The sequence below is a fragment of the Rattus norvegicus genome, chromosome 13 (assembly GCF_036323735.1).
Source record: "Rattus norvegicus strain BN/NHsdMcwi chromosome 13, GRCr8, whole genome shotgun sequence".
Lineage (NCBI taxonomy): Eukaryota > Metazoa > Chordata > Mammalia > Rodentia > Muridae > Rattus > Rattus norvegicus.
Genome location: NC_086031.1, coordinates 70,754,291 through 70,767,246, shown reverse-complemented (window position 1 = coordinate 70,767,246; position 12,956 = coordinate 70,754,291). Strand labels below are relative to the sequence as shown.

Sequence of the window (12,956 nt, the reverse complement as noted above, 5' to 3'; positions counted from 1 at the left end):
ATGCCTATAATCCTAGCACTTGGGAGGCAGAGGCAGGAGGATATCTGTGAGTTGACTCGAAAAGAAAAAAGAAAGGAAAAACCTAAGGGGGCCAGTGAAGTGGTTTGTGGGGGAATGGCAGTGACTGTCAATGGTGACAACCTGAGTTCAGTCCCTGGGACCCACATGATGAAGAGAGGACCAGCTTCTGCAGCATGTCCCTGATCACATGCAAGCATTCAGTGAATAAAATGTGACTTTACATTTTATTTTATTATATTTATTTTATTTATATGAGTACACTGTCGCTGTCTTCATACACACCAGAAGAGGGCATCAGATCCCATTACAGATGGTTATGAGCCACCATGTGGTTGCTGGGATTTGAACTCAGGACCTCTGGAAGAGCGGTCAGTGCTCTTAACCCCTGAGCTATCTCCCCAGCCCGACTTTAAATTTTAAGCTAATAACATTTAAAAGATGAAAAAAGATGTTAAATGGTGGAACAGTTCCTCTAATACAGAAAATAAATAAATTTTTAATCATTTTCCCATCCCTCGAGTGTGTGAGAGAGGAGAGAGAGATAGAGACAGATAGACAGACAGACAGACAGACCACTGTTTTGAGTTAGAGTCTTACTGTATAGTGTACCGCGTAGGCTGGCTCAAACTCACTGGAATTCTCCCGCCTTAGCCATTCCTGAATGCTGGAGTCGTGTTTGTACAGCACCATACCAGCAACTTTGCATTTTACCTCTTTAAAAAAGAAAATGAAGGATCAGTCCAGGGGCACCTAGTCCAAAATAGCATGTTCTGTACTAGATTAGCCGTCTGAGCGAAGCAGGATGCTACTGGCAAGTTTCTGTTTTCTAGCAAAATTGTTGACATGTATATTTTAGACATTGATTTATAACTTGTACTATTTTCAGCAGAACTTTAAACTTCCACTAATATCATACTAACCTAATTAAATTGATGTGAAAGAATTCCAAATTCATAATATACTATTTAGAATCACTTTCTGAAATATACTTTGCTTGTCAGCCAAAAATGAGTAACGTGAAAATCAACTCTCCAGAACAAAGTTTATTGGAGAATTGCAACTGTTAACAACCCAGGATCCATGTGTCATGGTAAAGAGCAAAAAGAAACTTAGGCAAGTCCACCGAAGCTGTTGTGAAATGAACCTCACTGGCTACAGGAAGTATTGCAGGAGTCGGAGGTTACTTTCTAGATAGTGTCTAGTTTGGGAGCTTGAGGCAGGGCTGCCTTAGCACCATAAAAAAGGAGAGAAAAACAAGTGGCTAATCTGAAAGCTTTGTGTTTCAGCCTCCTCGTTGCACTATTTTACGTGACCATCATTTGAGGGGCCTCCTTGTGGCCTTCAGTTGACTAATTAGGTTTGGTATAAAACACGGTGTGATGCTGAAGCTTTTATGCCCTTTAAAACAGCAGATGGAGATACAAGTTGAGTTCTATAAAGTGAGCCCTCTACAGTTTTAGTATTTCTGCCCAGTCATGCTTATATTTGGGTGTGACTTCCATTGTTGAAAAAGACCAATGCCAGGCCATGGGGGTGCACACTTTTAATCCTAGCACTAGGGAAGCAGAAGCAGGCAGATCTCTGAGTTTGAAGCCAGCCTGGTCTACAGAGTGAGTTCCAGGACAGCCCGGGCTACACACACACACACACACACACACACACACACACACACACAGAGAGAGAGAGAGAGAGAGAGAGAGAGAGAGACAGAGAGACAGAGAGACAGAGAGAGAGACAGAGAGAGAGACAGAGAGCAGGAGCTCACAAGCATCAGCCCCTGTGAAAAGCCTGGGTCTTAAAGCCTGGGTAATGGGTTTGGTTGTCTTTACGTGTTCGTTTGTGAAGAACAGTGTTGTACATCACCTGCCTGAACTAACAAAGGGAATTTGTTCTTTCTGTTCCTACTTCCTCTTGTCATACCAGTGCACTAAGGACCTTTTGCTTCCTTCAGCTTGTTAGGCTTCTGAAGGAAGGAGAGGGTGTCTGGTAAATGGGAGAATTGAAATGTGTAAACCTGTGGGACCTGTAGGAACCTGGAATATTTGTCAGTGTATGATTTAATGCTTTCTGTACCAAGTTACATTTAGAGTACCAAAGGCCTGTGGAAGGAAAAACTGAATGTCGTTTAGCCAGGTACAGTTGTATACGCCAGCAATCCCAGCATTCAAGAGGTAGATGAATTAGGATGAAGTATTTGAAGCCAACCTTGACTACATAGCAATTGAGGTAATCCTGGACTGTCTAGAATTCTGCCTCAAAAAAAAAAAAATATATATATATATTATTTATATATATACATGTACATGTATATATACTATTTAAATACATATACATACACATACATACATACATACATACATACATACATACATACATACATACATATATATATTTAAGTTCTGGAACTCGGAAGCTTGGACTCGAAGAATGCTTGCTCTTCTGGTAGCCTGAGCTCACTTCCAGCACCATGCCAGGCAGCTACATGCTTTATAAAAACTAAAACTTAACATGGTGGTGTGCACCTTTAATCCTAGCACTTCGGAGACAGGAAGCAGGTAGATCATTGTGAGTTCAAGGCTAGTTTGGACTACATAGTGAGTTTCAGGTAAGTCAGGGATACTAACCCTATCTCAAAAAATAAATAAATGTCTTTATTTGGGGCTGGAGTATGGCTTCGTGTCCGAGTGCTTTCTGTTCCTGTAGAAGATGGGAGTCCCGGGGTTGGGGATTTAGCTCAGTGATAGAGCGCTTGCCTACCAAGCGCAAGGCCCTGGGTTCGGTCCCCAGCTCCGAAAAATAGAAAAGAAAAAAAAAAAAAAAGAAGATGGGAGTCCTAGCGCCTGTGTACATGTCCTAACAACTGCCTGTTACTCCAGCTCCAGGGGAGCCAGCAGCTCATGGTTTCTGCACACATGTGACAGACGCAAATACACATGACTTAAAATTTTAATAAGCATTTGTTTGTAATATGAGTTTATATCAGATATATTTCTGAGGGAAATGATAGATTTAGACATCTTATAGAAAAAATCATCTTCTTTTGTATTTTGTGTTGATTTTTCTTAGTCACATACTCTTTATATTATTATTCCTAAGCTTTATAATACTATAATACATATAGTACTATATATGGTGTTACATACTTTTATTTATGTCTTTCTCTTCTAGACGCTTCCATTGTCCAACACATCAACCCCTTTGAGGAAGGTAATTTTCTTTTTAACTGTCATGTAATACATTGTCTTTCTTTATATTTGAAGCAGTTTTGCTGGGTAGTTAGGAGAGAGGAGCAGAAAAGTATTTTTCTTAAGACAAGACCAAAAGCACACCAGTGCACTGAGAAGAAGGAGCAGGATCCGTTTGGATGGAACGGATGAGGGAGCCCTTCTGTCCTAGGCATCTTTATCTGTTCAGGTTTCAGGAAGTTAATGCTTTCCTCTTCTAGCATATGTTAGTCTTTGATTGTGATATTAAAACCATCACTTTGAAATTCTTATGACTAGTTTATGAAAATACAAACATAAATTTAGTTCATTTTTAAGCCAATATATTTGAAATTAGTCATTTGGATATTGAAATGTTTGTGAATATGTGTACATTATCCATGGGGGAAAAACACCAACTGACCAACATTAGTCATGTCTCAAATTATACAGTTTATTTGTAGTTTCTTCTCATAAGCTAAAATTTTCCCAGAATTTCCTGATTAATCTGTTTATTTTGGACTCTGCAATAAAGCCTCAGTGTATGGTTTTTAGACATTATTTGTTCAGGAAGTAATTATGTGGCTGAAAACAAACAGAGGGAAACAAATATAGGAGCTCAACCGTAGCTCATTTAGAACTTTCTTATTCCACATAGGAATCTCAGTAAACAAACAGCAGCCCTGTACTGGACACTCAGGGGCTGCACTGTAGCATTAGCCTGTGTTGAGCTGGAATTTTTGAACTCGAGCATAAAGACTGTACTGGTCACTGTCTGCCCCCTTGTAGGAGAAACCGAAGATGATCTTGAGAGCTCTTACAGTGATGTCACTATCAGGATCAGATCCAGGGACTCTGTCGAGTCTAGAGGTAACATTGCTTTATATGTGCATAACTCTCCCTACAGGGCTATCTTGTAGTTAAAATATATTTTTAAATATTTAGGCCTTTAAAATTTTTTACAAATCATTTTTAGAGTTGTATTCTTAGTCCATTATAATTACTCATTCCGTCATGCCTGTAGCAGATAGCTGAATAGAGCACTTTTAGCCAGCTTGAGTATTTATGGAAAGATATTTTTATGCTCAGGAATTACTGCCTGGTTTTGAATTTTAAGAAATCGATCACATTGGTACTTAACAGTCTCAGGAGTATTGTTCAGTTTTAAAGAACTTCTTGTAGTAATAGGTAATGTCTTTGTCTTTAAGTCAGAGTCTTTTTTTTTTTTTTAAGATTTATTTATTCATTTATTATATATAAGTACACTGTAGCTGTCTTCAGATACACCAGAAGAGGGCATTGAATCTCTTTACAGATGGTTGTGAGCCACCATGTGGTTGCTGGGAATTGAACTCAGGACCTCTGGAAGAGCAGTCGGGTGCTCTTAACCGCTGAGCCATCTCTCCAGCCCCTAAGTCAGAGTCTTGACCATGTGAGATCACAGGGGATTTGTTGTTTAAGCATGGTGGTCTACAATTGCACAGGTGAACTTGCCTTTAAGAGTTAGTTGGATAGAGAAACTTAAAGCTTAAGAAGATGCTAGACTAATTTTTAGACTCTATAAATGGGTAACTCCTTAGTTCCATAAAATTATCACCTCATGGAAATGTCTGTACTTCTCATGATTTACATCAACATTTTTCTCATTAAAGGTAAGTTCATGGGGCTGGTGTGGTGGTGCACATGTTTAATCCCAGCACTCACTTGAGAGGCAGAGGCAAGTAGATCTCTGTGAGTTCCAAGCCAATGTGGTTTAGATAGCAAGTTCCAGGCCAGTTGGGGCTATATAGAAAGACTTGTCTCAAAGAGGGGTGAGGACAAACCCTGCTGGTAGAGTGCTTGCCTCACATTTGGGTGGGAAGCCCAGAACCACAGGAAATAAAAATAAAACTGTAAAGTTTGAAAGCTGGCTTTTGGCATTGGCATTTGGCATTTTGCACATCCCCTTCCCTTATTTTCCCTCCGTTCTTCTTTTGTTAGGGGTCGTTTATTTTGTTTGTTGATTTGAGAGGATGTCCTGTATAACACAGGCTGACCTTACGTTATTGATCCCCCTGCTTCAGTCCCACCCGTCCATAGCAGTGCTGGCATTAAAAATATGCACCACGGTGCCAGTTTCCATCGCCAACTTACAGTTCTGTTTTTATATGTAGCATATACAGGTTTGTTTTTAAAATATTTTCACATATATACATCTTCACACTTTGTTCTTAGCTACCCCCATTTCCCTCTCCCATCCCTCATCCTTCTTAAAGCATTTAATATTTTTATTCTTTCCAATTAAACAGTAGGTAATATTAATCATATTCCCATTATCCTCTCCCATCTCCCTCTGCCTCCCGCTAAACTTTCCCCAACAAGTTCCCTTCCTACTTGGTTTGTAGTCTGTGCCCCCACTTCCCTTTAATTGGGGCTGCTTGAATGAGAGGTGGATGGGAGGTTATTAATTGGGCAAGGGTGACTTACCAGTGGCTACACCACTGAGAGAATGACTTCCCTTCCCCAGCAACTGTCAACTGCCTATTAGGTCCTCCTTCAAGGTAGAGTCCTGAGCCCCTCCCCCTCTGTGATGGAATGTCAGTGGGCTCAGTCTTCTGCTGTCTCGTGCACTTTCACTTCAGCTCCATCCTTTCCTCCTTGCAAATAGTCCTTCCTTCCACTTTAATGTCACAGAAAAGAAGATATGTGTGGTACAGTTTGCAAGTGAGAAGGTTTTTTTTTTTTTTCTTTTTTTTTGGAGCTGAGGACCGAACCCAGGGCCTTGCGCTCCCTAGGCAAGTGCTCTACCGCTGAGCTAAATCCCCAACCCTAAGTGAGAAGGTTTTAAAAAACGTCATGCACTTGAGGTCATTGCCTGTAGTCTGTCTGTCTCTCTTCTCACTACTCGTTATTCTCTCATAAAGTGAGCACTGGACAGTGATCCTTCAAATGATTTGTTTTCAGATGAAGCCGCAGTAGCAGCCGGTCACCATCCAGACTCACTGTGGGGGTTACCACACAGTAAGTACTCTAAGTTTCTAGTGTGCTCGTGAGAAGGCCAGCTGTCGCCAGTGTGCCTTTCTTTATACTATTAGCTTGTTGGTCGTTTTAGTTTGTTCACTGCTAGATGAGGGAGTCTTGTAGCTTTGTAATTTTTCATCTTGGTTGTTGACATGACAATACAAAATATTAGAAGTGAATGTTATTTTCTATTGTGGATAATCTATAATGAATACATGTTCGTTAGGTTAAGCAAAATAATAGTGTTTTCTCTTTTTCTATTTTTAAATTAAATTTCAAGATTTGAGTAATTTCCTTTATTTCATTGACTCTAAGTTGCCATATTTCGTTATATATCAGTAAGAAGAAAATCTGTCTACTTGAGGTAGACTCTTAGATGTGGCCATAAACACATTTTCTATAAAGTACTTCTTAGTATTTGATATGAGTGTGTGTATGTGTGTGTGTGTATAGATTATTTTCACACATGCACACACCCATTTTTACTTTTTGTTTTGAGACAGGGTCACACTGAATTGCCTAAGCAAGCCTTAAGCTTGCAATCTTCTTGTCCTAGTATCCTAAGTATTTGGGATTGTAGACCTGTGCCTCCAGGCCTGGCTGTCAGTCCAGGTTGTTGTTGTTTGTTTAAAGTCTGTTGTTTTAAATAAGCCCTTTCTTGTTGGGATACTATTGCTGGGATGAAACCTAACCAAAAGCAATGTAAGGTGCTTATTTGGCTTACAGATCCATTGAGGGAAGAAGCTAAGGCAGGGACCTGGAGGCAGGAGCTAATATATACAGGTTATGGAGGGGTGCGGCTTACGGGCTTGCTTCCCTTGGCTTTCTCAGCTTGCTCTCTTATAGAACCCAGGACCACCCAGGAATGGACCAGGAATGGTACCACCCAGAATAGGCTGGGCCTTTCCCCCATAAATCACTAATTAGAAAAATGCCTTACAGGCTTGTCTATAGCCAGTTTTTATGGAGGTATTTTCTCAATTTGGGGTCTCCTTCTCTCAGTTAACCCCTAGCTTCTATCAGGTTGACTTAAAACTAGCTAGTACAAGTATATATTGGTTGCATTTGTATTCAGAAAACACATGTTTCATCCTCAGAGGATAGCTTAGCTTTTCCAGGCAGTTTTTGACATTTACCTAGTTCACATTATATCACTTTATTCTTTGCTCCATGACTTTGCAGTGTCCACAGGTTTGCATATGTGATGGATACTATTCTATATTGTGTGATTTGTATACCTATATTTGTTTGCTAATTCCATTACTTTTAGCTATGTAATCTTGTAGAAATCATCAATTTTTTGTTCTTTCCTCTTATTTTTAAAGGATAATAGTTGTTACCACATGAGGTGAAAGAATTAAATAATTGCACTTGACACATAGAACACATTTAACCTGTTTGTTATTTTTCTATGATAAAACACTCGTGGCCAGGACAACTTTTAGAACAGTGGCTCTCAACCTTCCTAATGCTATGACCCCCCCAACCATAAAATTATGTTGCTACTACATAAATAACTTTGCTACTGTTATGAGTCACAAGGTAAACATCTGTTATGCAGGACATCTGATGTGAAATACTGGGGAGTCACGACCTACAGTTGAAAACCACTGTTCTAGAAGGAAGGGTTTATCCAGGTTTACAGTTCCACAGGGTTAAAAGTCCATGATGTCAGAGTGAAGGCATGGCAGAGGAAGTCATGTCTCAGACTGCAAGCAGGAGGCCATGAGAGCACACACAAAAGTTCAGAACCTCTATCCCTGGTGACACACCTTCTCCAACAAAGCCATGCCCCCTAAACCTCCCTGACAAGTGCTGTCAACTGAGAACCGAGTATTAAATGTTGCCCCAAGACTTATGGAGGGTATCTCATTCAGACCGCCATGGCCTGGTTAGTTGGTTAGTGTACTTTTCTTTTTCCTTTCTGTGCTGGGAATGAAAGACACACACACACACACACGCACACACACACACACACACACACACACACACACACACACACACACACGGAGTACTCTAGTACTCTGCACTGAACCACATCTTCCACATCTTTTTTTTTTTTGGAGCTGAGGACCGAACCCAGGGCCTTGCGCTTGCTAGGCAAGCGCTCTACCACTGAGCTAAATCCCCAACCCCTGAACCACATCTTCTGCATAGCCATTTTTGGAATAGTGATCCTAGAGCTGATGTCTTATCATTGTCCAGTTCTAAGCATTTCTAGTTTAGAAAAAGAGAAATATGATGGGAAAGATGACTCGGTGGTTAAATGTGCTTGCAGAGGACAGAGGTTCAGTTTGTAGCACCACAGTGGACAATGCAGAACCACCTGGAGCTCCACCTTCAGAAGATCTAAGACCTTCTGCGTCTGCAGACACCAGCAAGTGAAATGCCTGTGCTACATCGTTTTGTCTTTGTTCCCAGTGCTCTCTGACTTTACTCCTTTTCTCTGTTCTAGGTCGGGGGGACTTCACAGCTCATGAGAATCAACCCTCACTGCTGCGTAAGTGCTCCATAATCTCTTCTCTATTCCTGTCAGCCCTCTTTCTGCCTTCAACCAATAAAAAGCTCTAACATGGCCAAACTTGGTGACACACACCTTTAATTCCAGCAAAGACAGGAGGGTTTCTAAGTTCGAGACTGGCCTGGTCTACAGAGTGAGGTCTAGGACTACACAGAGAAACCCTGTCTCAAGAAACCAAAGAAATAAAGTTGTAGTTTGATTTTTAAATCACTTCACCTCAGCTTTTAAAGTCCACCACACAGTGGTCCTGTATGTAATAATTACTCTGATGTGGTGCTCCACTCTGAGCAGTTTTAGCCTCAGTGATTTACTTGGAGGGTAATTGCCCAACTTTTCTTCTTTTTTTTTTTTGGTTCTTTTTTCGGAGCTGGGGACCGAACCCAGGGCCTTGCGCTCCAACTCTTCTTCTTAAATGTAATTAGAATCCAGTGGAATAGTTTGAACTCTGTAGATCTGAGTAAAGATGAACAGCATAGTTTTGTCTGATGAGTGATTATTTCTGTTTTTGTCTGGTCCCAGGAAATTATCTTTTACTTTGGATCTGATGTGTTCCTCCCTGCTTTCCCCCTTTCTGTTAAATTTATTACATAGTTGAACTGTGGTATAAACTTAGAAAGTATATGAAATGATATATCTATATATCTTTTTGCTTCAGCCACAGGATGTCAAAAAAACCCTCAAGAGTGGGTTGAACAAGCTGTGAGAATGAGGACTAGAATGGCATGTAAGTAGATAGCTCACTTTTCTGCCGTACTTTGTTGACTAACATACCAAATACTGAGCTCTTCAGGTAAGTACTTAAGGTCAGCTCTGGCTCCGAGCTGAGATTGCCAGTGCAGCCAGTGCAGCGAAGAGAGTGGCGTGAGAAAACCAGTGGATGGTGTTCCCAGGCCTCAAGCTAGCAGCTGTGCGTGAAAATGAAGCTGTACTTTTAATAACTTCAGGGTGTGTGTGTGTGTGTGTGTGTGTGTGTGTTTTAGTGAACTCCATATAGATAAGCACTCTACTGCAACCTTCTTTGTCCCTTATTTTATGTCATAAAGGCTGAAAATTCACAAATAGTATTTTCATGATCATGTTTAGGGTAGAGTAAATGTCACTGAAGGGAAGAAATATCTCTTGTGGTGGAGAGATGGCTCAGAAGTTATGAGGTTAAGAGCATTGGCTGCTTTTCCAGAGGTCCTGAGTGAGTTCAATTCCCAGCAACCACGTGGTGACTCACAACCATCTGTAATGGGATCTGATGCCCTTTTCTGGTGTGTCTAAAGACAGTGACAGTGTACTTACTTGTATACACCAAATAAATAAATAAATAAATAGATAAATAAATAAATAAATAAATAAATCTTTTTTAAAAATCTGTAAATTGATGTGACAAAATGACCATACTTTGAGCACAGTCTGTCATTTTGTCTGTAGAAATACATCCACATTAGTGCTGAAGATGTAGCTGAGTGGTAGGGCATTTGGCCAGCATGCATAAAACACTGGGTTCAGTCACTAAGATGAACAAAAAAACCAGGAATCAAGTCAGGTCAATTATTGATTATGTCTGTAATGGCCGTGTAAACTGTCCATTCTGTTTTCTGCCATGAATGGTGCTTCTCCCCTCTCCCCTCTCACACGGCATTTGTTTGGGGCTTGCGACGGTGCATCACTATGTGGTCCACATCCTTTAGCTGCAGCTGCTCATAGACAGGTGTGTGCCATCACACCAGGATTCTGTCCCCTTTTTCCTCTCTGACCACAGTACCTCTTGTCCCTGTTTATTTAGATTATATAAAAATCCCTCACATTTATCTGTTGCTCATGGAAAGACTGACACATTAGAGATTGTGGTAATCTCTAATGATTACATTTCCTCTTCTTTTTTTTTTTTTTTTGGTTCTTTTTTTCCGGAGCTGGGGACCGAACCCAGGGCCTTGCGCTTCCTAGGCAAGCGCTCTACCACTGAGCTAAATCCCCAACCCCTGGTTGTTATTTTTTAATATTGTATATTTCTGATACTAGACCATTTCCTCTTAGATTTTGTTCTTCACTGCTCTTATACTTAGGAAACCAAATACTAATTATTCAGATTATTAGAATTATATGTAACCAGAATAAAAAATGAAAATCCTTTTTTTTTTTTTTTTCCGGAGCTGGGGACCGAACCCAGGGCCTTGCGCTTGCTAGGCAAGCGCTCTACCACTGAGCTAAATCCCCAACCCGAAAATCCTTTTTTTTTTTTGTCCTATTAAATTTGAGAGACAGTATCTCTCTGTGTAGTTCTGCCTGTTTTCAAACTCACTATGTAGACCAAGCTGACTTTAACTCAGATCTACCTACCTCTGCCTCCTGAGATTAAAGGTGTATGCCCACCACACTTGATTGAAAATTGAAACCTAAGAGGTAGCACCTGAGGGGTTGGGGATTTAGCTCAGTGGTAGAGCGCTTGCCTAGGAAGCGCAAGGCCCTGGGTTCGGTCCCCAGCTCCGAAAAAAAAGAACCAAAAAAAAAGAGGTAGCACCTGAAAATAACAATTCAGTAATTGCAGCCTGTATACCATGAAAAATCCAGAGCTTCTTGGTTTATTTCTTTCTTTTTTTTTTTTTTTTTTTTTTTTTTAATTGACTTGAGTATTTCTTATATACATTTCGAGTGTTATTCCCTTTCCCGGTTTCCGGGCAAACATCCCCCTCCCCCCTCCCCTCTTGGTTTATTTCTTAATTTGTAATATTGTATTCGAGGAAATAAATAACAAAGAAAAAATTGTACACATTGGTACCAGAGAAGATTTTTTAATTTTTTTTTTTTTTTTTTTTTTTGGTTCTTTTTTTCGGAGCTGGGGACCGAACCCAGGGCCTTGCGCTTCCTAGGCAAGCGCTCTACCACTGAGCTAAATCCCCAGCCCCTAAATATTTTTTAGATTAAATATTTGTTTCAGTAATTTTAATTTTGTGTATGTGTGTGTGCCTGTTTATCTGTGAGCTGGAAGAGGGCTTTAGTTCTCTTGGAACTGGAGTTACAGGCAGTAGGTCTCAGGAACTGAACTCAGATCCTCTGTAAAAGTGCCCAGTACCCTTAACTGCTGAACTGTCACTTCAGCTCTGGACTTTTTTCTTAGTTGTGTGTGTGTGCGCTGTATCTGTACACGTGAGTATAGTTTCTTCAGAGGTTAGAAGAGGGTGACAAACCCGTTGGAGCTAGAGTTAAAAGCTCTCTGATGTGAGATTTGAACTCTGGTCCTCTAGAAGAGCAGTCCGCACTATCTTAAGTTCAGTGATATCTCTCAAAACCCCTTTCATTTTCTCTAGGACATTGTTCATCGAAGAAGGAAAAACAGTATGTTGACCATGTTTGACATGTAGATGTTTGACATGTAGCTAGCATTACTGCTACTGCTGCCCTCCACCGTTATTGTGAGAGAGGATCTTCCTGGATAGCCCTGGCTGGCCTGAAGTGAAGTCACCAGGACCAGCTTAGGTTTTTTTTTTTGTTTTTTTTTTTTTGTTTGTTTGTTTGTTTGTTTTTTTGACACCAAATTTGTAGTTAACTTTCAGAATTTTATGTTTGCATTCCTATTTTATCTTACCTTACTATATTTATTATGACTTAAATACTTGTAACTACCACATCTAGGTATTGTACTGAACTTTGAGAGTTTTTTAGGAAATGGCATACAAGAACTGTGCGTGCATAAGTTGAGCATAGTGGGGCACGCCTATAATCAGGCTGCCTAAGCAGGAGGTTTGAAGACAGCCTGGGCTACATATCCAGACCAAGGAAAGAATGGTTATTAGTTCACCAACAAAGTTTTGTTTAGTGTAGAACAATGAAAAGGACAAACATGTTCGTAACAGAGAAAGATGCCTGTGGTGATTTTGTAACAGCCTTTACTTAATTACTCTTCAGTCAGAGACAGTTGTTTAAGCTTTTGTCCCAGGTGTTTTGTTTAGGGTTTGGCTGCTGCTGTTTGTGTTCTCAACAGGGTCTCATAGCCAGCTCTAGGCTTCTCCTCAGCTTCTTGCCACCTCTGAGAGCTGCCTTCCCAGGTGTGCACCACCGGGCCTGGGCTGTTTCTCTCTCATACTTTTTTTAACATTCTAAATTTCATATTATTCTCAGTTATGTATTTCTGCCTGCTGTGGTGGGGGTGTTTTTAAATGTGGATATTTCAGAACCTGGAACTTAGATTTCCTGTTGTCATCCAGGTTAGCACCAGTTCCCTG

At 40.4% G+C, this 12,956-nt stretch overlaps 1 protein-coding gene across 4 annotated transcripts in view; it reads left to right on the top strand.

Moving 5' to 3' along the window:
• Tor1aip1 (torsin 1A interacting protein 1) overlaps positions 1-12,956 on the top strand; it is a 29,442-nt gene that overhangs the window by 9,136 nt on the left and 7,350 nt on the right. For 3 of the 4 annotated variants that reach the window (NM_145092.2, XM_006250028.5, XM_006250027.5), the window contains exons 4-8: positions 3,190-3,228; positions 4,014-4,094; positions 6,168-6,224; positions 8,680-8,724; positions 9,401-9,469. In NM_145092.2, coding sequence (NP_659560.2) covers positions 3,190-3,228; positions 4,014-4,094; positions 6,168-6,224; positions 8,680-8,724; positions 9,401-9,469 — 291 coding nt within the window. The remainder of the gene's footprint in view (positions 1-3,189; positions 3,229-4,013; positions 4,095-6,167; positions 6,225-8,679; positions 8,725-9,400; positions 9,470-12,956) is intronic. The other variant, XM_039090334.2, reaches the window with a different exon arrangement.